The sequence below is a fragment of the Coenobita brevimanus genome, chromosome 79 (genome assembly GCF_032717465.1).
Source record: "Coenobita brevimanus isolate Jiangsu-jjx chromosome 79, ASM3271746v2, whole genome shotgun sequence".
Lineage (NCBI taxonomy): Eukaryota > Metazoa > Arthropoda > Malacostraca > Decapoda > Coenobitidae > Coenobita > Coenobita brevimanus.
The window spans coordinates 35,563,755-35,589,381 of NC_137032.1; the positions used below are offsets into that span (position 1 = coordinate 35,563,755).

Genomic DNA, 25,627 nt, shown 5'->3' on the forward strand with positions numbered 1-25,627 from the left:
ATTTTTTTCTCCATCTTGAATGCTGAGTTGTAAAAACAGACTGACACCAAAATAACGATACTAGTCACGAAGAAGTGCTATGGGAAGGATGTAGAGCCGTAGTCCCGTATTTTTCCCCACTGACCTACGCGAAATAAGCTGCCAAAGGGCGAAAATTTGGGCCAAGTTAAAGTGAAAAGAGTAATATTTCTTAGTGACGAAAAGGAAAAAGAAAAAACAGCGATGAAGGAAAGATTGTTAGAGTAATTGGCTTTACAAACAAAATTATGATTAACTCTGTTGTTTGAGAATGTGTGTGTGTGTGTGTGTGTGTGTGTGTGTGTGTGTGTGTGTGTGTGTGTGTGTGAAAATGTCTGTCTGTCTGTCTGTCTGTCTCTCTGATTTTTGTTTATGTATGTATGTACATAAACAAAAAATAGAGTGAAATGGCGGGGGACAGGGCGACTTGGAGGCGATTTGTTTGTGGCCACCCCAAACGGGATTGAGGCGTCTGGCAATAGATAGATAGATAGATAGATAGATGTATGTACCGGTATGTATGTATGTATGAATGTATGTATGTATGTATGTAAGGTCGTCCACTCCTTTCCTCTTAAATACAATCACAAGTTACAGAATCGGATATTTCCTAGGCAAGCGAATCCGATCCCACGTAAATATAATTAACTGTTATATAAATGAAATAATTATGATAGATCTTATAGTAATTAATTATGGTGATTATAATTTAGGATGAATTGATGTGATTTTTATTATTTATATTATTTATTAAGAATGGATGTGAATGAGATGGGAATGTGTAGAATGTGGATGTATTTTGCTCTGTCTGTCTGTCTGTCTGTCTGTCTCTCTGGCTGGGCGATAAACAGATGTGAATGTGAAGAAATGTGACTCTTGCTTACTCTCTCTCTCTCTCTCTCTCTGTCACACACACACACACACACACACACACACACACACACACACACACACACACACAGAGTAACCCCTTCAACCCGAGGACGTAGTTTAGATGTTATTTCTGCTATACCCAACCATTGACATACTGTATATTCCTATTACTGAGAGACTAACGAGAAGAGCAGACCTATTTAGAGAGTCGAGATTAGAGAGTAGGACTATTTAGAGAGTAAAGATTAGAGGGTAGACACACACACACACACACACACACACACACACACACACACACACACACACACACACACACACACACACACACAAACAGCCCCCTCACACACACAAACTGACAGACAGACAGACAAAAAGACACACACACACACACACACACACACACACACACACACACACACACACACACACACACAAACGGGCAGACAGAGAGACAGACAGAAAGACACACACACACACAAACACAAACCCCCCCCACACACACAAACAAACACACACACACACACACACACACACACACACACACACACCACACACTCCTTTAATATCTTTCTCTGCAACATCAGATCAACATAACATTTTCTTAACATAATTTCCTTCGCAGTTTTTTTTATTATTATTAAATCACTTCCATTTTTTAAAACGTCAAGGCTAAATAATCTTAAGGCAGCAGTGGATATAATTTTCGTGTTGATTCTGGATTACGCGGATTTTTTTTTTGGGGGGGACAGAAGCAAATCGCCTCCACGTGAACCAGTAGCAGGGTAGGGGGGATTTATGCGTTAATCCCCCTAGCTCTACGCCCCATACAGACGATTTTCCTCAGCATACATATCTTGAATTAGGCTCCCTGTTAGTTTTTTTTTTTCTTGGAGGGATTAATTTGGCGGATTTCTGGCCTTTGGTTCCTTCTTCCTTAAAAAAAAAAATCCTCAAGCGTTCTTAAATCCTTCAGGTGAGCGATTTATCCTGTCAAATTAAATCGTCTGGAGATAGTGCGATTAAAGTGAAAAAAAAAAGCATCATCGTAGTGAATGAGTTAGTTAAGGGAATTTATTTAGTTCAGATGCGACCATTGGAGGCTTCCTAACACGTGTTCCTAAGCGATTTATTTTCCTCCTTGCATCTTGACGTCCTCTGCTGTTTAATATACAATATTTTTTTTTAATATGGACATTGTATCAGTAACCTACGGGAGGATATGCAGGCGTGATGTGCCGGATAAGTCGCTCAGAATCAGGTGTTAGGGAATGCACAACGAAGACAAAAGAAGAGGGGGGGATCATTGATAGTGTCGCCTTGGCCCTGGTAGGCTCCTTGACACCACAACCTTAGCGATTTGTTTTGTCCGAGTGCATTCATTAGTAACAACGCATATTATTTTTATTATAAGGGTTACAATATCCTTTTGATGATAAAATTGCCCAAACAAAATATTATATACATTTATTGGCATAGATTAACTTAAAAACGCGGCCTTACAAAGTCTATCAGTTGCCCTAGATACGTGTGAAATCTGAATTCTCGGGACCAAACGAAACACGTCCAGGAAGAGTTTTCAAAGTACCCTGTTTTTCCCCCATGCTTAGGCAAATTAAGGGAAATTATATCATTACTACGACATTAGCTAAAATCTAAACCAGTGACAAATCGCAATTCCAACGACAAATGACAGGTAGACACGGGTGGAGAAGTTTCATGTCACCGTCACTTTTAAATAACTCGCAGCCCGTACCCTGTCACAGCTCTGTTTTAAGTTGTAAGTAGATATTCGGAACTAAATAGAATACTTACTGATGATGCGAAAGTAGAAAGTATAATGCAGATTGATCAGACGGTAAAGAGCTCTCCGGTAAATCTGAGTATTCGTCTGTTTAGAGTTAGACATCCCACGAGCGGCCTACCCCCCTCCTCCTCCCTCGTCAATCATTCATCAAAATTCAGCGACAATATTTCATTACAGTTTCGATGTTTTCAAGGCTATATTTTACAAGCTATCGTGGTAATGACATAATTTACCTTAATCTGCCTTAACATGAGAAGAAAATCGAGGTAGGCTACTCTAGGCCATCTGATACACTTTGTAAACTTGTAAGGCCCGTTTTAAAATCAATCTGTGCAAATAACCATATATAATATTTGGGTAATCTTACTGTCAAACGGATATTGTAATCTTTATAATAAAAATAATATAAAATGCGTCGTTAATTATGAATGCACTCGGACAACCAATCAGCTGCCACCTTTCAAAAGTTTAGGACTCGTCTCTTCTCAGATCAAATAGGCAATAGTAGTAGTAGTTCTAGTAGTAGTAGTAGTAGTTGTTGTTGTTGTGCTTGTGGTGGTGGTGTGGTGGTGGTAGTAGTAGTAGTAGTAGTAGTAGTAGTAGTAGATGTTGTTGTAGTTGTTGTTGTTGTAATGGCAGCCCCAAGTTCATATGAAACCTGAACCCAGTGGAGTGCAGGCTTAAGCAATCCTCCTCCTGCAGTCCACCATCTTCCTCTTGGGGGATAGGGAGGGAGTTGAGGGACGCGTGCATAACCGGGCAGCTCCACCACCCAGTTATATCACTGCCACCACGTGAAGGCCTCCCTCTCCACCACCTATCATCAACATATATCTAAATAACAAGAGTGCCAAGATCTTAAATGTAAAATAAATCGCAAGGGAAATGGCGTTGAGGGATCTCCTATGTGAGTATCCTATATATAGCCTCGGAAATCTCGTGACGCCTCCTCCTAAGCGATTTATTTTCCTTACGACACCTTAATATTCACTTCGATGTGTCTGATACTGCATAATTCAGTGTTAAAGAAATATTGAAGACAAAAGTAAGGTCAACTCTTCAGAATAAATCGCTAAGGAGGAAGTGTTGCGAAGATATGACTCCAAGACACGCGGAAGGTGTGTGTGTGTGTGTGTGTGTGTGTGTATGTGTGTGTGTGTGTGTGTGTGTGTGTGTGTGAGTGAGTGAGTGAGTGAGTGAGTGAGTGTGTGTGTGTGTGTGTGTGTGTGTGTGTGTGTCTAAGATCACCTAAGAACATATACGTGACACAAGAACAACAGGCAAGACAGAGAGACAGGGAACTTGAGGAGCGTGACGTGAGTGGAGCATCGCCAGCCAATGAGGGGCCGGGAAAAGCGTGACGTCACTAAAAGGAGCCAATGAGGGGCGGGAAGAGCGTGACGTCACTAACAGGAGCCAATGAGCGGGCGGGAAAAGCGTGACGTCATCGGGAGCCAAGAACTTTACCAGCCAATGGGGGCGGCGGGGAGAGGTGACGTCAGCGAGCCTCCATGTGTACTGTTATGGCCAATCAGGGAGGCGGAGAAGCGTGACGTAGGTGAAGCGGGAACGTCTTTAGCCAATGAAGGGGCGGCAAATACAAGACGGAAATGGAATCAGCCAATGGTGGACGTTGAGAAGTGGCGCGGGCTGAGACGAACGACGGATCCTCCCACCGTTCTGGCAGGAGACGCGGATTCGCCATCGATCAATACCTTCAACTAAAGGTAAGATGGCAGTATGGTTTAACTTTCGCCCGAGCACTTGCATTACCGTCTTAAGTAGCTCTAATAATACTTAAAATGTTAATGCTGGCGATGTATGAGTGATAGTTTGGCCCGGGAGGATGGGACGAGGGGGGCGTAGGGATATGGTGGGAGGGAGGGAGGGGGCGGTAAGACACTACGAACTTAAACGTAATTTGAAAGTTTTTTGGTTTCACGTTACAGAGTTCATCCCATTGACTAAAAAAAAAAATTAAGCTAGATATTTTATACCCTGGCAAATACAACTGCACCATTAACTTGTATCGATAATAGTAATTGTTAATAAATGTCATTATCCTTAGGTAGATGATTTCTGCCAATAATAATGACAAAGGGTTATCATTAGCTGCTTTTTATTATTTTTTTTTTGAGAGGATCTTTATTCGTAGTTAAAATGACCATAAAGTATTAAAGGAGGATAATTCGACAGCCCTTAATTCCTTTTTTGTGTATGTAAATGATGTTTGATTTTAAAACTGTTCTCTCTTGTAAAGAACTGATAAATTTCCGTTTCTTTTTGTTCCTGTGTGGTGAGGGGAATATGTGAGGTGCTGACGTGTCCATGTGGCTGATTATTTCATGAATTATGCTGCTGTTTTTCTTATTAATTTACCTACTTAATATCTTCCTTTCAGTGGGTGGATGGGGGTGGAGGGGGAGAGAAGAAGGAGTTTGGGTACGTCCCCCCCTACCCCCTCTCTCACCCCCCCGCCTCCCCCTCCTTCAGTCCCCTAGGTTTGCACCCTTCGTATTATTTACCTCCATCTCTCTCCCTTCCTTCTCCCCTCTTCCTCCCCTTCTTTGTGTCCGTCTCCCCTCACTCACTCCCCTCCTACTTCCCGTCTTTGTCTCCGGATCCCCTCTCTCTCCCCCTTGAGGCCATACCTTAACTCCCCTCGCGAGTCGGGGAGGGGAGAGTAATCGCTGCTTTCTCGTCCCCTTTCCCCTACCCTCTGCATCTTTATTGTTCATATAATGTCCGCCCTCTATTTTCTCACCTCCCTCTCCCTCTCCCTCTCCCTTCGCTCTCTCTCTCTTTCTCCCTCTCTCCTCTCCTCTCCTTATTTCCTTTTCTATTTTGTCGTTGCCTTTCGCTTCTTTCCGTCCTTAACATCCGCGCATTTTCCATCAAACCCGCGGATTTTCAAAGGCTTATCATTACCCCATTTTCTTCACGGGTGGGTGACTGAAGAAAATCGTCACCTAGGGGGCGGTCTGTCGCAGCCGGGTGAAAAAAACCTGCCAACTTTGTGTTTTTGAGGTTTTCTAATATCTAACTCAAGGTGACCGTCGCATTCTGCATCTCCCCTCTTCCCCAATTCACTTTCCTCTTCCCTCGCCCTCTCCCCTTCTTCGCGGACCCTCTCCCTCTTCTCTTTTTTGTTTCTCCTCTTCCCATATTCCTCCTTTTTCTCTCCCGTGATGGAATAGAGAGATGAATGTCAGAGGTAAAGCGCGATGCCACTTTGTCTAGATAATATAAATATACACCTGGATGAACGCTGGGAGGGTGATGAGGGTGGTAATGACAGTTCACCACTACTTATCATCACCGCCGCCACCACCACCACACCAGGGGAACAGAGCGGTGTGATGATGATGGTGCTGGTGTGTGTGTGTGTGTGTGTGTACTGTGGTGGGTGATTGTGGTGGTGGGTGGGTGTGGTTGTGGATGTGAGTGAAAGGGGCAGAATGATGTGGAGTGTTTGTACGCGTGTGTATGTCTATTGTGGGGGATGTGTGTGTGTGTGTGTGTGTGTGTGTGTGTGTGTGTGTGTGTGTGTGTGTGTGTGGTAGTGGAAGGGGTGAGTGTGGTGTAGGAAGGGGAAGTGTAGTGATGATGACATGAATAGTTAAGGTGACAGTGTGGGGATGAATGTAGTGGTGAGTGAGTGAGTATAGTGATGAATTTGGTGATGATCAGAGCGGTGAGGGAGTGATGACTATGAAAGAAGACTATACAGATGTGTTCAAAACTTACCTCGAAGAGTCAGGAGTGGAGAAAGGATACAGTATGAGTCAAAAGTTATCAGAGTCAGTGATGGTACAGATTACATAATACCCTGTTACCACTGACTTTTGACTCCTACTGTACCCCATATCTAATTACTGATCAAGATTGTCCCTCCACCTGACACAATTCTTGACACCGACTGTACTGTACTTGGGCTATGGGTGATGATGTCGATGATATATAGGGATGAATGATGATTAGGTGTGATGAGTAGGGGGTGGATGTGATGAGGGTGTGTGATGAGTGATTAGCCTTGATGTGTGATGACTGTTTGTGGTGACTAGTGACTATTTACAGTGACTAGTTATGATAATGAGTGATGACTAGGTGTGATGAACATTTCTGGGGTGAGTGAGGGTCAGATGTGATGAGTGTGTGTGATGAGGAGCGATTAGTTTTGATGTGTGATAACTGATTGTGATGACTAGTGACTATTTGCTGTGATTAATTATGATGATTAGTGATGAAAAGTGACTAGTTGTGATGATAAGTGGTGAAAGTGACTGACTGTGATGACTTGTGATGACTAGTGACTAATTGTGACTAATACCATAGACAGTGACTAGTTGTGATGATTAGAGGTGATTAGTTGTGATGATTAGAGGTGATTAGTTGTGATGCTTAGTAATGATTAGTTGATGATTAGTGGTGATTAGTTGTGATGATTAGTGGTCATTAGTTGTGATGATTAGTGGTGATTAGTGGAGATTAGTTGTGATGATTAGTGGTGATTAGTGATGATTAGCTGTGGATTAGTGATGATTAGTGGTGATTAGCTGTGGTGATTAGTGGATTAGTTGTGATGATTAGTGGATTAGTGGTGATTAGTGGATTAGTTGTGATGATCAGTGGTGATTAGTGATGATTAGTGGATTAGTTGTGGATTAGTGATGATTAGTGGATTAGGTGTGATGATCAGTGGTGATTAGTGGATTAGTTGTGATGATTGGTGATGATTTGTTGTAATTAGTGGTAATTAGTTGTGATTAGTGATTAGTGGTGATTAGCTGTGATGATTAGCGATAAATAGATGTGATGACGTGACAAACGTATTTCTTCCAGCCTAAGATCCCTAATTCCTTACTGCTCAGCTGACGGAGGGGCGATTTGACTAGTAACCAAGGAGACTATCGATAATTCAGGCAGCCACGACTTGGTATTCAGATTATAGGATTGGCCCAGTTCCCTTGAGTGAAAAAAAAATATAATTGTGATGACTAGTGACTAATTATGACTAGATGTGATGACTACTGACTTGTGATGACTAGTTGTGGTGATTAGTAGTGGTGACTAGTTGTGGTGACTAGTAGTGATGACTAGTTGTGGTGACTAGAGATGAGTGTGATGACGAATGAAAGAAATAGTACTGATGAGAGTAATGAAAGTGATGATGATGATGATGATGACGATGATGATGATGATAATATGATAATGATGACGATAATACACACCATTAAGATAATAAAAACCTAAATCCTAATCAATAATAATAATAATAATAATAATAAAAAATAATAATGTAAAACAGAGTAGCTAAGACAGTGTATTTGGATAAAGTTGGCTGTAAAGATTTGCCAATATTCTTTGTGAGACACGCTGCTTAAATGCGTGTGATGGTGGTGGTGATGGTGGTGGTGGTGGGAGTGTGTGGTGGTGGTGGTGGTGGTGGTGGTGGTGGTGGAGGGTGAGGGTGTAGGTGATTTAGGGTGAAGGTGGTGAAGGATGAGAGTACCAGGGTCTTCACAGTACCATCTAATTTACTTACCTGGACCGTTCTATTATTTATTTCCCTTAGGCGTCTACCTGTGTGTGTGTGTGTGTGTGTGTGTGTGTGTGTGTGTGTGTGTGTGTGTGTGTGTGTGTGTGTGTGTGTGTGTGTGTGTGTGTGTGTGCCAGCCTCTTCGCCTCACCTAATACATTCATAGTAATCCACTTTCTCTATCAGCAACCACTGCCTTTCTTATCTTTTACATCCTTATGCATTTAAACCTTCATCTTCTCCCACATCTGATTCTCTCATACCTGTCAGTAAAATTTCTTCAGAAGATGTGCTCTTCTACGCTCACTACTTTCACTGGAAGCGTTTAATCATGATGAGGTCCCTTATCCAGGTAAAATCTTTCACCTTTGTCTGTCAACCTGCACTTCCTTTCTCGCTGGAAATCTGCTTTCATTTAGCAGCAAACTTCCAAACATTTATCTCTTTCCAAACACTTTATATCTCAGTTGATTAGATTTGTTGTTTCTGTGTGTGTGTGTGTGTGTGTGTGTGTGTGTGTGTGTGTGTGTTTTTACTTTATTCTCCTCCCTATCATAACCTTTCCGACGGCTAGTGTGGTTCCGAGTAAGGCTAACATTCCTCTCAGACTTTTATCATTCACTTTTGGGAATGGCTAGACACCTGGCCTTCGAAAGACCCTGGCAATAATCTTTACTTTCCAACCTTCCTTCTTACGCTTTCTGTCCCTCTTTCCTGCCTTCAAGTTTCCCCTCCAATCTTTTTACAGCTGCAGATGTAGACGGATACTAAAACCAACAATGGTGTTCTGTAGGGTTCTGTCCTTTCACCTACTCCATTCGCTTTCTTCTATTCATCGATGGCCTTTTGAGATGTACGGTTAAATACATAACTCCGTTCGCCTCTCCTACCTCTTTCACCTCTGGCTTCATAACCGCTTAATGTGACGTCCTTGAGTGGGGTGCAAATTATCATCATCTGTGGGTAATTATGCACCTTTACCTACGTCTCGTTCAAACACCTGTGACTTCGGCGATGAGAGATAGAGACTGGAGGGACGAACGTTTTATATAGTATCTGAGAGTACATCTAACCCTCTCCACTCATATACTAATCACACCACACTTCATTACAACCCGCCTCTCACACCCTGTTTATCTATTTGTCTGTCTGTCTGTCTGTCTCTCTGCCACAACACTCCCTGGATAAAACTTCGGCGCTCCCTTTATTCTGATCTGTTAGTTTTTCCTTAGGACAAAACTTAAAGCAGCTTTATTATTTCAGAGGACTCAGAGGCTCAATTCCTTCACCCATCTTACAAGCTTCCATTTTCAACACCACACAGCTCAACCCTTCATCAGCTCCCTAGCACCTCTTCCTTAGCGATTTATATTTGGATAGGGCTGGTTAATATCCTTTTGTATGTAATTTATGCAGGGTATGGCAATGTTAGGAAGATTTATATGACAGAACAAGACAGTAAGGTGAAAGAAGCAAAATAAATCGATCAGGAAAAGGTGTTAGGGAGCTTCTTAAGCCCACAATACGGGCCTTGGTCTTTTTTTCCCATGAGAGTTGTTTTGGATAGATCTTATTACATACATACACATATACATACATACACTGCTCCTCTGAACTGTCTGCTTGCATTCCTCCACCTCTACGACGGGCGCGTAGCACCCGTCTAGCAGCAAACTCTCATCCCTTTTCTGTCCAACTCTCTAATGCAAGAGTTAACCGTTACTCCCAGTCTTTCATTTATGCAACAGGTCAGCTCTGGAACTGTCTCCCTCTATCTGTATTTCCTGCTGCCTATGATCTCCAGTCTTTCAAACGCAGTGTGTCCAGGCATCTCAAAATGATCGGATCTTGAATTTGGCTCTCTTTTGTATTTTGTTTTTCTCTTGGAGGGAACTGTTACTGCGGGCCATGGCCTTTGGTTCCTTCTTCCTCGCATAAAAAAAAAAATACACACATACATACATACACATATACATACATACATACACACATATATACATACACACAAAAACATACACACACACACACACACATGCATACACGCTGTACATACTTTGGCTCTATCCAGGACATTCCACTCGGCATCTTCTCACATTCCTTCCACATACTTTTCACATTCCTTGTCAAATTCCTTTTTCACATACCTTGTCACTTTCCTTTCACATTCTTGGTCTTCCTCCTCTCGAGACTTTGGTGAAACATTTGCCATTCCCCTGGACATCTCAAAGTATTCAACCGCATCTGGAACACCTTATTAATTTCCAAACTGCCTTCTCACTGCTGCTATCCTTCTATTTGCGCCTCAGTTTTTCTTTCTAGTCGCTCTACAGATGCATTTAGAGACAGCCACTACTCCTCTTATAAAGCTGTCGATTGTGGTACTCCTTATGGCTTCCTCCATTCACTAGCTTTCTCTTCCTCACGTTTTCAAAGACCTTCTAAACTGTACATCTGACCCTATCCATTCCTTTACTGATGACTTCACTCTTCATTTTTCCAGCCTCCTTTCACAGCGTCTATCACAGTACTTCTCTCTCTCTCTCTCTCTCTGGGACTGTTATGAGATCGCATTACTTTCTTTACTAAATCCACTTCCCAGATTTTGGATGTGTTGAGCCGACCCTACTTTCTTTAACCCTGCATAGCTGCTGATTTTGTCATCATCATCATCATCATCATCATCCGGATCTCCTTTCCCACCCAAGGGCAGGGTGAGAAGTAGCAATGTCCAGACAGCTCAAATTTGCCCAGTCCAATGGGCCATGCTTCCATTCGCTCATCATTCAAGCCCCTGGAAGCCTGGCTCTATCGGGTACGCCAAAAACATTCACCACGTTCTGTAGTTTCACATAAACGTATCCGATTGAGTCAATCCGGACGCTGCCACGTTAAAAAGGGGTGCCAAAATCCCTGATCATGCACTTCTCCTCACAACATTCATCCAGCCAGCTCGATCTCGTCAGTTCCCCTAGCCTCATCGACTTCCGAACCTCTCTTCCCTACACACTCATCCACCATATCTCTCCACTTTCTCCTTGGCCTACCCCGCCTCCTCCCTCCTTTATATTCGCTCATATATACTTTTTTCACCATTCCATTGTTATCCATTCTCACCACATGACCATACCATCTCAGTACACTCTCGTCGATTCTGGTGTCCACCGACTTCCTCACTCCGCATCTTTCACGAATCACATTATTTCGTATCCTATCCACCCTCTATACTCCACATACATTCCTCAGCAGTCCCATCTCCACAGCAGTCCCATCTCCACTGCTCTTACTCTTGACTTTTCATTTTCATGCCACATCATAGTCTCACATCCATGTGTTAAAGCTGGCGCTAACACTCCCTCATGCAAGCCTCGTGCAGCTGCAACACTCAAGCCTCTGTTCTTATCAAGGCCTTCATTACACCAGCTACTTTTCTCCCTAGTGTCACTCTACTTTCAACTTCTTTTGCACATTTTCCTCTCTTTTCTATCACTGTACCCAGGTATTTGAACTCTCTCACCAATGCCAGTCTCCCTCCATTCATTGTAACATCACACTGGGAGTCACCTTCTCTCTCAATAACCATCACTTTACTCTTCTACATTTACTCTCAAGGCACAACGCTTACAGACATCAGCACAACTCTGCACTAGCCTACCAGGTTCTTGTCCGGTACTAGCGAGCAGTACTGCACCATCAGCATATAACAAATTTGAGATATTCCATCCATTACCATTCATTACCAACGCCATCCCCCTCTCCATTACTCGTGTTTTTACTTTCCTCATCACCCCATCCATATATATATTGAACAACCATGGGGACATCACACAATCTCGTCGCACGTCCACACCGATCGTGAACCATTCACTTAGATGCCCATTAAGCTTTACACATGCTTCACTGCCATCATAAAAACTCTTGACAGCACCTAGCAGCTTACCATCTACACCGTTCATGTGCAAAACTTTCCACAATCCCTCTCTGTCTACTTTGTCGTATGCTTTTTCCAGATCTATGAATGTCATAAACACCTTATGGTGATCACCCCTATGTGGAGTACTGATCTACTGTATGGGGAGCTCACCACATACAGCTCTTCTAAACAGGGTGGATTCAAAAGCTTTCCGTCTCTTGAACTCCCCTCATTTTACTCTCTCCAAACCTCCCTCTCCCTCCCTCTCTCTCTCTCTCTCTCTATTCTACTGATATTTCAATAGTCACTGCTTTTTTTACCTGTTTTCTTGATGTCTTTCTCCTTTACGGCGGACACATAACACCCCTCGAGGTACCAAAATTTCACCCCTTTAATTTCCAGGTCCCTAAGCCACGTGTCAACCAGTATTTTCACGTCATTATTATCACCAACTGGCCAGCTCTTTTTCAGCCTCTGCTTCCCTCTGCCTATGACCTCCAGGCTTTTAAACGCGGTGTGTCCAGGCATCTCGACATGAATGCATCTCGATTTCTGACTCTCTTTTGTTTATATTGTATTATGAAAGGAGAATTTCTTTTGTAGGATTCCAGTCTCTGTTTTTTCTTTTCCATTCCTTCTTTCTTTGTGTCTTTCTTTCTTCCTTTTCCCCTCCTCCTCGTCGTTTGCAATAAAAACAAAACTAGAGGGGGCACTCAGTGGAGCGCCTCTCTCCGACAAGGGCAACGTAATTTCCAAACCACTCTTCACAATGGGTCAGGTTTTCTCAGCACTGATTAGGGTTTCACAAAAAAAAACTTTCAAGATCCAGAATCTTTAATACTATCCGGATCGGTCCCAAAAGTTAATCGATTGTTCCCTGGGTCATGGGCTATCTACCCACCAAAATTGGTCCAAATCCCTCTTTTAGTTTTTGAGTAATCTTGCTAACAGACAGACACACAAACAAACAGTGGTGAAAACACTCGCCTTGTCGGAAAGAATGAGCCGTATTCGCCCTTGTCGGAAGTATTTTTGTAAGGATCCACCATTACCTTCCTTCAATCACACACACACACACACACACACACACACACACACACACACACACACACACACACACACACACACACACACATCAATTCTCTCACAGACACACAAACATAAATACTGTACACGCACAAACATAAATACTATACACACACACACACACACACACACACACACACACACACACACACACACACACACACAAAACCAACTCTCTCACAAACACAGACATAAATATATCTGTACACACACACACACAAAACCAACTCTCTCACAAACAGACAAATATATCTGTACACACACACACACACACACACACACACACACACACACACACACACACACACACACGCAAACTGATGTCACTCTGGGATATATCATGACATGGTGATGGAGACACAGAAGAGACATTAATTTTCATTCCTTCTATCTCTCTCTCCCTCTCTTCCTGGTTCTTTTCTTTCTCTCTTCCTTCTTCTGCCACTGCCACCACTACTACTACTACCACTACTACTACTACTTCTGCTACTACTACAGCTACTACTACTACTACTTCTACTACTACTGTGCTTTTCCCTCCCCATCGATTCTCCTCCTCCTCCTCCTCCCTCCCTCTCTCCTCCATTTAATTTCTTCCTCTGTCCTTCCTCCCTCCCCCCTCCACCTCCCAACCCCCTTTCTCCTCCCATCCCTATCCCTCCCTCTCCCTCTTCCCCTTCTCCATTTTCCACTCCCTCTTCCCCTCCTCTTGTTCCTCTCAACCCTCCATTCTTCTCCCCTTCCTCCTCCTTCCCTACCCCGCTCCCCCTCCTCTTCTCCCTCCACCCTTCCCTCTCTCTTCCTCTCTCACTCCTTTATTCCCTTCCCCTCTCTCCTCTCCTGTTTCCCCCTCCCTCATTCCTTTTCACCCCTTCCCCTTCCTTTCTCCTCTTGCACCCTTCCCCTCCCCAATCCCTCCTCCTCCTCCTCTTCTTCTCCTCTTCCTCTTCCTCCATCTCCTTCTTGCTTCATTTTCAATATGGGTTATACAGAAAGAGAAGATTATGAAAGAAAGTATAATTGATTTAAAAAAAATGATAGAGCATAATGTATAAGGAATAGATTACAGTATTTGAAGAGGTGAAGAACATTTAATATGCTTATGCGGTGTGTGTGTGTGTGTGTGTGTGTGTGTGTGTGTGTGTGTGTGTGTGTGTGTGTGTGTGTGTGTGTGTGGATTTTGGACAAGGATGTGATTATCTTATTCATTCCTAGCAATTGGGAGCTGATAACAAGATTTAATGCGGCAGTCACGACACACACACACACACACACACACACACACGAGAAAATCGATGCCAGTGTTTGGACGTAAATAGAAATGTATCGGGTGCCTGAATTCAGAGATCTGCGGATGTTTATTAAATCACATGTGCTGATGCGGAGGTTAATTTTATCACAAATGCGGATGCAGATGAGGGTGCGGATTTAAATTACGGATGCGGATATCGGATACATCTTTGCCGTATGGTGTTATGTAGTGGATGGCAGACTCGGGGCTATGGTGTATTTCAGGCGAGACATGGGTTAACTTGAGTATTTGGATTCTTCCGTGAGAACTTGACGACTCTTCCTCGGGCAAGACTTGTGAATTTCCTTCGTCCCATCATCCATCTCGTATACAAATGACTTGAGGACAATGGAAGATTAAGTCCTAGAAATCTGAAGTGATTTGATTTGCCACAGAACAATCGTAGAGGAGAACCGGCGTAATATGGGGTGATAATGGGACGTCACAGCAAAGTGGCTGTCTTTGCGTTTCTGTCACGACAAAGCACAGTGTTCCAAGCTGTTAAGCAGCAGCCTGAAAGAATATAATCAGTTCCACGAGGAAGGTTAACCCCTCTGTGCTCTTATTGTTTCTCAGTCACTGATAACTCTGATGGTGGTGAAAACGCAATTTTAACAGCAACACTGGAATTCCAGCTCACTTTGAGTATTCTTTGACGTGCAACTTATCTTTGCTCAATAACCAGAATTGTTAAAATTACACAAGGAACATGCTCGAGCGTAGTTGCTTTGTCTCTTCAAACGAAGTCGTAGACGGGGGTCATGGGTGTTACCGTATTCTGTCTGGGGGGACACAGAGCGGAAAGTCTGCGAACCACTGTGGACGGTATGAGGCAGACTGTTGGGAGGGAGAGCTCAAGAGGGGCGACGGTGGTGAGCTTGGTGGCGGAGAGTGTGTAGGAAGAAGGGGAGTTACAGGTTTGTTTGGAAGGGGTGAGGATGGTGGGGGGTGAGGGTGGGTTGGAGGAGGTGACGGAACAGGTTGGAGAAAGATCGTTGGCAGGGGAGATGCAGGGAGTTACCGTATTCTAGGAGGGGACGTAACAGAAAGTGGCTGCTCCTTAAATGACCCTCGTGCAGTAAACACGTATCATTCTTCACTATATGTGTATCCTGTGGTCTTATAATGCTGAACTACTCAGTACGAAGGGCGTAATACTGGACTGTCTCTAATGATCACCAGTGACCATTCATGTCCCAAAGGCTTATATCTCACAAAAGTTCTTACTGTTTAAGGTTAGCAGTTTACAGTGAGGGGTGGACTAAACAGCGGGAGGTCGGGGGTACACCCCCGGAAGTTCGGAGTAGACCCCCTGAGGGCTGGGATAGACCTCCCCAGGAGAGAGTTGGGGTAGACCCTCCAGGGTTGGTCTTGCGGGTAGACTCCCAGGAGGTCGGGGTTATACCCTCACGGGGATCCGGTGGTATACCCCCAGGGAGAGTCCAGGGTAGACCACCCAGTGAGGTAAGATCCCGGGGGATGTGGCGGTGTATGTGTATATTGCCTGAGAGTGAAAGCGCGCCCGTGGGTGTAGCTTATCGTTTATCAACTTGGACAAATCATCATCGTGCAGTAACAGAAATCCATTACAAAGCCAGGTACCAACCCGACTGTGAAATAACCCCCAGACAGGCTCCTCGGACAATAAGTGTCACTCAGTATGGGATGTGGCCACATCTGCAGCCTGGCAAGGTGTAATCACATGCCTAACAGCCTAATGAACGTCAAATGTATATCAGGAGTCTCAGTGGTGCTACTTTGGCTTGTTACCTACAAGGAAAAAGTATCTACACCGTACCTACCATCTGACCACGATTCTGGACTGAAACGATCGCTGTACAAACTTCTCTGCACATGTTGAACCAGTCGCAAATTGCTTCGGTACCTCTACCAGGTAAACTTTGAACCAGATCATAAGAGAGTCTTGTATAAAATAAAAGATCAATTCTAAAATTTGGCACAGAGAGCTTGCAATTTACTTTGTTATTTATATCTGTGAAGTGGAAGAATACATTGCCTCTGCGAATGAACGAAAAGTTTGACATCCACGGTTTCTGCAACGAAGAACGGGCATAAATTCGCCATTTCGTCCTCTTTTCCGAGCGTCCTTCATCTCTCCGCCACATCGATGACATGGTGAAACACTTTGTTCTTCATCAAAAAGTACAGGTCTTCTTAAAAATGCCAATGCCTTAGTTTCGTCGCTGATTTCGGTGTAGAATTCTTCTGCGAGCATCTTAGGGTTGTGTCAATGACTGAAATATAAATGACGATTTACGGAGGTTAGGAGGAATTAAGAAAGGTTAAGGACTGGCCTATCTTTGAAATCTAGGTAACAAACTAGCTTGTAGATAACATACCAAAGCTGTCGAGACTGATGTCAATGGCGGAATGAAGTGTGCTGTTGCCGCATGTACCTTGTTAAGTCGGGACTGGAGCCTCGACACTCGAACAGACATTCCACTCATGTTTCAGACTCTCTAACCATCTAGATCGCATACCAAAGTAGATTCATGACACGTAGATAGCAATATAAAGTGTAGATCGCATACCGAAGTAGATTCATGACACGTAGATAACAAGCCAAAGTAGCACCGTCTCATGGGCTGTTTGTGCTGGCGTCCTTAACTGTCTCATCATCCGTTATATCATACTGACCCTGACCTGTGACTCGTAGGTCTACTCTATCAGGACACTCACGCGTCACCTGAAGCAGCTTCCATACAAGCAAGACAGTCACTGCACAATGACAACGTATTCTACAGGCTACTTCACGATCTGCTGCGCCACCTTCCAGCATTCCTTAGGCATTGTGATGATTAAGGCTAATTATGGCTTGGCTGCAGTCCTAATTCCGGAAAAGATCGATCGTATTGTTAAGCTTGTTTTAAACATCGTTCTAGGTGCAAAACAACTACCATTTCCACCGATGTAGCACTTAACATCTGATGCGTGATGTTACAAACGAAATTTTAAATAGAGTTTAAAATTGCTTGGTAAAAGTACATGTGAAGTTTTTAACAGAGCTTTACATTTGCTGCGCGATGTTACAGATGAAGTTTTTAATAGAGCTTAATATTGCTGCGTGATGTTACGAATGGAGTTTTTATTATGCCGCATCACCGTACTGTAGGAGCGAGATACGTCTACGGCAAAAAGAGATAATCCCGGCCCGTGACAGGACATTATCTCGTAGGTACGCGAGACACTGTTACTGCACGGTAATTTGATCTCGCAGGCATTGAATGAGCCGCCCGTGCAGGCATTGAGCCGCCAGTACAGTTCCCTTGTGTTCTCTCATCTTCAAACTGGTCTGGACAAGTAAAAATCTGCGTCGAGACTAAGAAGGCAATCAAAATGTAGGTGGGACCATACGTCCAAGTTGGTGACTCACAATACTCTTTGGACAAGCTGCAGGAAAGCTCCCATTACCAAATGACGAAATTTTTATAATGGGAATTATCTGTCATAACTGTATAATTATGTAAGGACACCCAAATCGTGCGGAAATAATATGTTACGGTTTGTTGACGTCGTCAGTGGCGTTCTAGAGGGCAAGGAGTCAATTCGGATCCGGAACTCATTCGTCTCCAAATCGTTCTAGTTATGTCAAATTAGGTTTGCCTGAATTAGATTAAGTTATGCTAGACTAGGTTAGGTTAAGGAGTGTTTGGTTAGGTCAGGTTAGTAGGGAAAACCGTTTATGCCCTTTTCACCTTATCTTGGCCCATATTTTTGCCCTTTTGCTGCTTACTTGACTTAGCCTTGGGGCAAAAATACAATGGTATGGGTCTAAATCCTTTTCACAGCACTTCTTCATGACTTGTATCATATTCTAGCGCTAATCTCATGTTGCAACTCAGTATTCAAGATGGAGAGATGGCAGTTACGTTAAAAACAAGAATAGTCATGAAAAAGTGTTATGGAAAGGATGTAAAGATCTAGCAATGTTTTTCTCTGCCACTGAACTATTTGAAATAAGCAAAAAACGTGAAAATCTGGGTCAAATTAAGTTTAAAAAATAAAACTAAATTCAAGAACATTGTCAAGAATCAATTGACACTCATCATGGTGAACTAATATCTCTTTTGAGCAAGACTATCCATAAGGCAGGTGTTACAAGGAAACCAGTGGGAGTTTCTTCAGTAATGTTTAGCCTCGAAAACAGTACTCGACAAACCTACCTTAAGTAAGAGCAGCTTGGGCGTGTAGCCAGGAGTTTGAGCTGTGTGGGGACGTTCCGTAGTCTTCATCCTCTTGGAAACTTTAATGCAGTACGTTTAAATTTTAAGGTTCTTGAGTCAGGAGCTTTCCATTTCACTTCGAAGTACCTCTGTGACAAATCTTCTTCTTGTTACTTTGGAGGCAGTCTGCGAGAAGTCCTTACATTAAGTAAATATGCACCCATACAGTGGAGGACCCTCACTCGTGGCATCATCTCCCACATTGAGAAAATCCTGGAAACGTGATTACATGTTTCGTCGACAGGGACAACTTACACCTTTCCAATGGAGTTGCCTCCCTCGATCCCATCCACCAGGTTCTTAATTCAGAATTCGAAAAAAGAGTGCCTGGACATTATAATGCCACTTCCAAATTCCATTTTAAATTTACTAAACGATAGTAGGGTCTTTAATGTTCAATGTTGTATTGTTTTATTCTGTGTTAACCAGGGATGAGTTACATTTTATCGATGTTCCCTAATGACGGGTGCTCGGCGTTTACCCAAGAATGTATTAGCTTTGATGTATTTAAAAATAATTCACTTTATCCATTAAAAAAGGCTATTGAACAGATAATCTAATAATAGGATGGGTTTAAAAATATCACTGTATCCCCTTCCGTCAAGGTGGGGTGGAGGAGGTGTAGGCCCAGCTGATCGACCACAACAAACAGCCGGACACCACAGCAGCCAAAATGAACTACCAGAAGGACAGTGTGACAGGCCGCCTCGCTCCCACCACAGTTCAGACACCTAATGTGAGTTGTGTGCAGTTTAAGAGGGAAATTTTTGAGCTGAATGGTACTGTTCAATTAAAATATGACATTCATGGTGAGCCCCCACCCACCCTTGGGTACGAATTGAGATGCAAGACCTTTAAAAGATATTTAATTTAACCTTTTGTGGCTTTTCTGGTACGTAGTCTACAGAACTTCCATTACGAGGAAAATAAGAATATTGTGTGGGTACTGTGATGCAGTTAAAGCAATGTATTGCAGTTAAATTACGATAGCACGATGGTTGGCAATTCAGTCTACTGATATGATTCAGGTATAGTCTTATGTTATACCCTATTTGACTGGGCTGTGCAGCTGAGATGTATGGGGCGAGTAGGATATATATGAATCGTTTCTGCTGATTGGCCACCGATGATCTGAACCTACACCTCATATTTTAACACATATATATTTATGTTTTTAAAGTGAGTTTAATACGAGCAGCCAGATTAAATGTTGAATAATTTCTGGCAATGAAGACGTCAAAATTAGCTTTAAAAGTTTACTGTTATCAAAGAAAAATGATTATAAAGTTTTATAAAACGATGAGTGGCGTTTGAAGCAAGCGTACATCCACATGATACACTATAATATCCACTCACGGTGTACATCTGCGTCCCCATATTGCACAACAATATGTGAATGCAATTACGTCAATGACATCATCAGCGGCCAATTAGCATTCGCAAAACAAACACACCCCACTTGTCCCATACATCTCAGCTGCACTGGTCAATCAAATAGACTATAGTATGACACTCCTTTTTGTGCAGATCTGCAGCAGTATGCCATGTTTAATGAGGAATTTAAAGAACCTGTGACATTTACTAGCACACTCCTAAGTAGAAATTAGGGCAGCTCTGGCATTTTCAGACAGTCATTGCATTAGGTTGTTTGGTTAGGTAGAGTAAACGTTAGGTTAAGTCTTTTAAATTTATAAGGCCAGGTGAAGTAGGTTAGGTTAGTAAAAGTCATGAGAATAACCCTGATTGACTGAAACTGCAGATTTACCAAAATTAGTGATTAAGGTATTATGGAGTAGCTAGGTTGTTACCATTGAATATTCTCATTTCTGAAGTTACTGTCTGGTTGTTGTGAATGTTTATATTTTATTTTATTTTTTTGTGGTCACCATGTTTGTGTAAGGTCAAGTTAGGTTAGATGTGACACTGACAATTACACATACCTGGTATTATTATTAGAGGGAGAGGTAGACCAAGGATGAGGTGGAGGGATGGAGTTGAGAGGTATATGAGGGAGGGGGGGGTGAGTTGGGGGGAGGGTAGGCAAATGGTGGGTGACAGAGCGACTTGGAGGCGTTTTGTCTGCAGCCACCCTTTGCGGGATTAGGGTGTCGGGCTATAGATAGATAGATAGATAGATGGTATTGTATTCCAAGGCCATGTTAAGACCAAAACTATGAAATAAAAATTGGTAACTATACTCTGTTCACTTTAACAAGGCATGAAATTGCCATTTCTCCAATTAAATGCTGAGCTGTAACAACAGATTAGCACTAGATTATGGTGCCAGTTATGAAGTTCTGTGGGAAGGTTGTGCAGCCATATTACTGTCTTATTCTGTCATTTAACTACAGAAAATTAGCTGCAAAAGGCCAAGCAACAGTTCACTAGTCATCCACCTCAGAGTTGTGTTACATGAACATTTTGACTCAAACCACCCCTTGGATTCAAATGTTTAACCCCAGATGATGTACCAGTATTTTATATTTTATCGTTGCTCATACGTAACATATTTTTCCATTGCAAGGGTGGCTTTTAAAACTGAAGGAGTTAGGTATAGCCTTTGTTTACCCCTTCATTGCTAGACATCATCCCAAAGTTGAATATCATCATCTGGAGGTTGCAGGAATAAGCTGTGTTACGTCTCTGTAGGGGAAGGGTTTTGCAAGTGTATATAATAAGGGAAATACACAAGATATGAACAAAAGTTGAAGATACTGTTGTCGTCATGAAATTAGAAGTTGCCAGTACTTGCTAGAAGTGAGCATTGTGCATTGTAGCCCCCCCCCCTTTTTTTTCTCTCTCCCATATTTCCAAACCAGGAGTCAGCTGGTCTGATGAGTTGCCTCCATCTCTCTCTCCCTTTTGCATTCACCTCCATCAGGTTTCTCTCCCTCCTGTTACATATATCCCTCCCCACTCCATCTGTCTACCTCAACCTCAGCCTTTGTCTTGAACTTCTTCCAACTGTTGGATCCCTCCAGTCTTTATGGCTTTTTGTTTCTTATATTTGCACCTCATAGCTGTACCACGTACCCATGTACTGTATGCAGATTTCTGTATACCTCTGTGCTCATTGTACAGTATTGGCATTATCACTGAAATGACTGGGTTATACAATTGTCATGCAGCTTCCTCCATAACCCTCCAAAGATGATTGACTGCATGAGGGCGGGCACCTTTAGACTGCGGTCCTTTGGGTTCACATTGAATTTAATTTGGAGCTGCAACTACTTATCCCACTGCACAGTATTGAAACTTCATGTACCACTGTTGGATATGGCACTGCATTCATTGTTTCTTTAGGTTCTTGTTGCTATCATATTGGTGCACTCCATGAGTATTGTGCCAGTGGGGTTCAGCAGTTATGGAGGTTAGTAAATTCCCATAGCACAGATGGATCTCTTATGTTGGTACCCCAGACTATGTGACATTTTATAATGCCAATTTATTTATTTTTAAATAACTAATGAATATCAAAAACAGTATTTGCTCTACAGTCACAGGGATTGTCCATGTATAGTATCAGTGCTTCATCCACTTTTCAAAATGCTAGGCTCTTCCCCCTCCCCCTCCCCCATACAGCACATGATCACTAATGTTTAAACAACAGTCTTCATATCCACAAATCACTCCCAGAAGCATGACACCTACTGTACAACTTGAAATCATTTCTGTACCCAACTTCTTAAAAAGTTTTGTGACAGTTGTTGGTACACTGTATCAGTAATTTTGATGTTTTAATGACTGAACAGGATCACATACACCTGAATGCTCCCCCATTGTTAAGTTTGGAGGGGCATTTCTCCTCAAAACTTTCAGCTAGAACGTAAGATTTTTCTTGCCCGTTTTCCAGTTGACAAGACTGTGATATTTATATAAAGCTATGACAGAATTAATAAAAATGACCAAAATATACAAGTCTGTGTCATTTGAATTGTTGTGGTGTGAATACCATTATTCTTTTAATAGAGTGGGTGTTATTTTTGTTTGTGTGCATTCTGTCACAGTATAATTCAGTAGCTACTGTGAATTTGTCACCTGTATTTTAAATTATTAGCACACTGGAAATCATTTGTCGCTTCAGCCTTTTTGTTTGTGTCCCCAAGACAATTGGTGGGACAGCAGAGGCTCCGAGCATCACCTACGGCCCAGGCTATTCGTTTGCTAAGGAGCAGACAGGCAGGGGTTTCTATGGCCTCGTGCCAGAGGGTCTACTTAGCAAGATGAAGTCATTCCAGGTAGGTAACTTTAATTAGTAGTAAGTTTGCCAGCACTTTCCTGTGGCTATGAAGGTGGAAAGTGTTTCAGTGAATACTGCCTTTGTAAAAGCAAAATAAAACGCTCAGCAAAAGAGCTTGAGAGGAAAGGATACCCATTGGTGTTTAGGGAGGAATAAGAAATATGGAACGTAAGAAACATTGGTGGCAGGGCGTTATTGGTGAACTTTTGATTGTGATGGTACTTTCACTTCAGTACATATTTTCCTTCCTGTCTATCAATCTATCTGTCAGTCTGTCTATAGCGAGATGCCTGAATATTGTATGGGGTTGCTACAAACAGATTGCCTCCACATTGTCCTGTCCTCTGCCATTTGGCTGCCCTTTCTCCAGTTCACACCCCCTAGCTCTTATATCTCTGCACTCCATCCCTTAGTCTTACCCATGGTCTTCCCTTCCACTTCACTCACATACTCTCTCCTAATGAGTGTCATTCTTCAACATCTCCTCGTGGCCAAACCATCTCCAAGTACTTCTCTTTAACTCTTTCATGCAACTACTGTACTGTAACATAATTTTCAGTTTTATATCTTGTTTTCTACATAGCATTGGTCAGATGGGTTCAGCTGATAGTTCTCCTTCACCTCGTTCTGTTCTGTTCTACCACTAGCTCTAGTAATACCTCTGAGTGTTGCAAATTTAATTCAGCTTAGGAAAGACCCTTCTTAGTGAAAGGGTTAGTACCGTAATTCTTTCCATGAACACCAGCAGTACGATGAGAACAAATTAATTTCTGATACCATCCGACAATTTTATTCAGTTCCATGGGCTTTCCAAACAACACCCCATTGATAGTGGCAGGTGTGAATGTTATTGGATCTTCAGCTAATGTCAAACCTGTGAGCTGCCTGTGTTTGAGAGGGTGGTTCAGGATCAGAATGTTGTAGTGGAGTACGGTACTGTACCTGTGGAAATAGGGTGAAGAATTTTGCATGCATCACAAATAAGATTTTCAAATTGAGTGTACAGCTGGTACAGAGTTTGTATATTGTAACACCTTTCATCGTACAGTGTTGCAGAACTTTTCCAGATCTGGCTATTCTTTGCTAGAACTGAATTTTATATATATATATATAAAAGCTCAGCATCAGCTTCAGTTTGGATACTTATCAAAGCAGTAAATTTAAAACTGACTGAATTGTGATTTAAAAAAAAAAATCAGAATGGGTTACATAAGAGTATAACATATAGTGAATGTGCAGACAAGATGATAAGACTAGTGGTGCATACTCCAGGAAAACAGATGACTGTATTGACTTGGGTAGTGAGGAAACTGATCGAAGTGCTGATACAATTATACTGCCTTCAGATACACAAACAGTACAGTACACTTTAAGTACCATACCGTACTTGTACAAAGCTTGTCTGGCATTAAATTGGCAAGGTGTTAATTGAGACAGAGGGGCATAATGCCATAAAACTACTTATTTGTAGTTTTTTTCTTTATCAACCCCAGTCTGTCTGGCTGAGCAGACCCATCAACCACAAAGAAGCAACTGTCCCTGCATGGCCATCCTGTGCAGTGTTACCTTGTAGTTGACAGGGCCTTGCCACAGTGAGGTGCTGGGAGAAGTGTGGTGGTTTAATTCCTGGGTGGATGCCACATTTGCATCTCCCCACCTAGTTAATAAAGGCACTATAGCATGTTCCATTTCACCCCGTTATCTGGTTATATGGTTACCACCCAGCGTTGTAAATGGTTTCCTGGGTTACGGGAAACCATTAGACTTGTCAGTCAGTGTAGAGCCACCTGAAGGAAATGTAATAAAAAGTGATTGGAAGGAAAGTGGAAAGTAGCAAGAAATGAGGCCAGACACAGAGTTAAAATGGCAAAGGTGAAGGAAGTAGGCAGCACTGCATAAAGTGAGTGAATGGTAGTTGTAGTAGGGGTGATAATGATGTTAATGTTGGTGATAATAGTTGTAAATATGGTAATAATGATGGTGACAATAGTGGTGGTGATAAAAATAATAATAATAATAATAATAATAGTTGGTGATAATGTGATGATATTAATGATGGTGACCAATGATAATGTCACATGATGATAATAGTAATAGTAATAATAATAATAATAATAATAATAATAAATAATAATAATAATAATAACAACAACAACAATAATAATAATAATAAAATAATTAAAGATAATAAAGGTAATCATACTTTTATCCCATTTTTACTCCGCAGCAACCAAGCAGTATTCCGGTGCACATGAAGGGCGGACCTGTGGATAAGGCCCTGTTTGCCTCCACCCTTGTGCTGTGTGGCGTGGGATTGGCCGGCTGTTTTAAGTTCTTCTATGATATGTCCTTCCCTAAGAAAGCTGAAGAGTAGGCAGGAAACATGGAATTAAATTGTTTGATAAGGTAATTGGGTCACTATTTTCTTATTTCTTAATTGGCCAGCTCCTGTGATGATGAATGTTGCATTTCAGTAATTTATTCTTATTCTGCTTGTACTTAATTCATAGTAATTGGATTAACAAGTACAGTAATACACTGGTGGTATGTGAGAGAGACATAGCTGCTGAAGATTGATATGATGTTCAGTTTGTATATATGTATAATTTGTTGATTAAATTC

The 25,627-nt window shown here is 42.2% G+C and overlaps 1 protein-coding gene and 1 pseudogene across 1 annotated transcript; one reads left to right on the top strand and one right to left on the bottom strand.

The window, feature by feature from the left end:
- Positions 1-3,933: 3,933 nt before the first annotated feature.
- LOC145408924 (cytochrome c oxidase subunit 7A2, mitochondrial-like) lies at positions 3,934-25,627 on the top strand. The gene is made up of 4 exons (XM_080279505.1): positions 3,934-4,422; positions 19,371-19,501; positions 22,872-23,003; positions 25,233-25,627. The coding sequence occupies exons 2-4, from the start codon at positions 19,439-19,441 to the stop codon at positions 25,377-25,379; spliced, it is 342 nt and encodes a 113-aa protein (XP_080135631.1). The 5' UTR covers positions 3,934-4,422; positions 19,371-19,438; the 3' UTR covers positions 25,380-25,627.
- On the bottom strand, positions 15,766-18,774 carry LOC145409114 (uncharacterized; annotated as a pseudogene).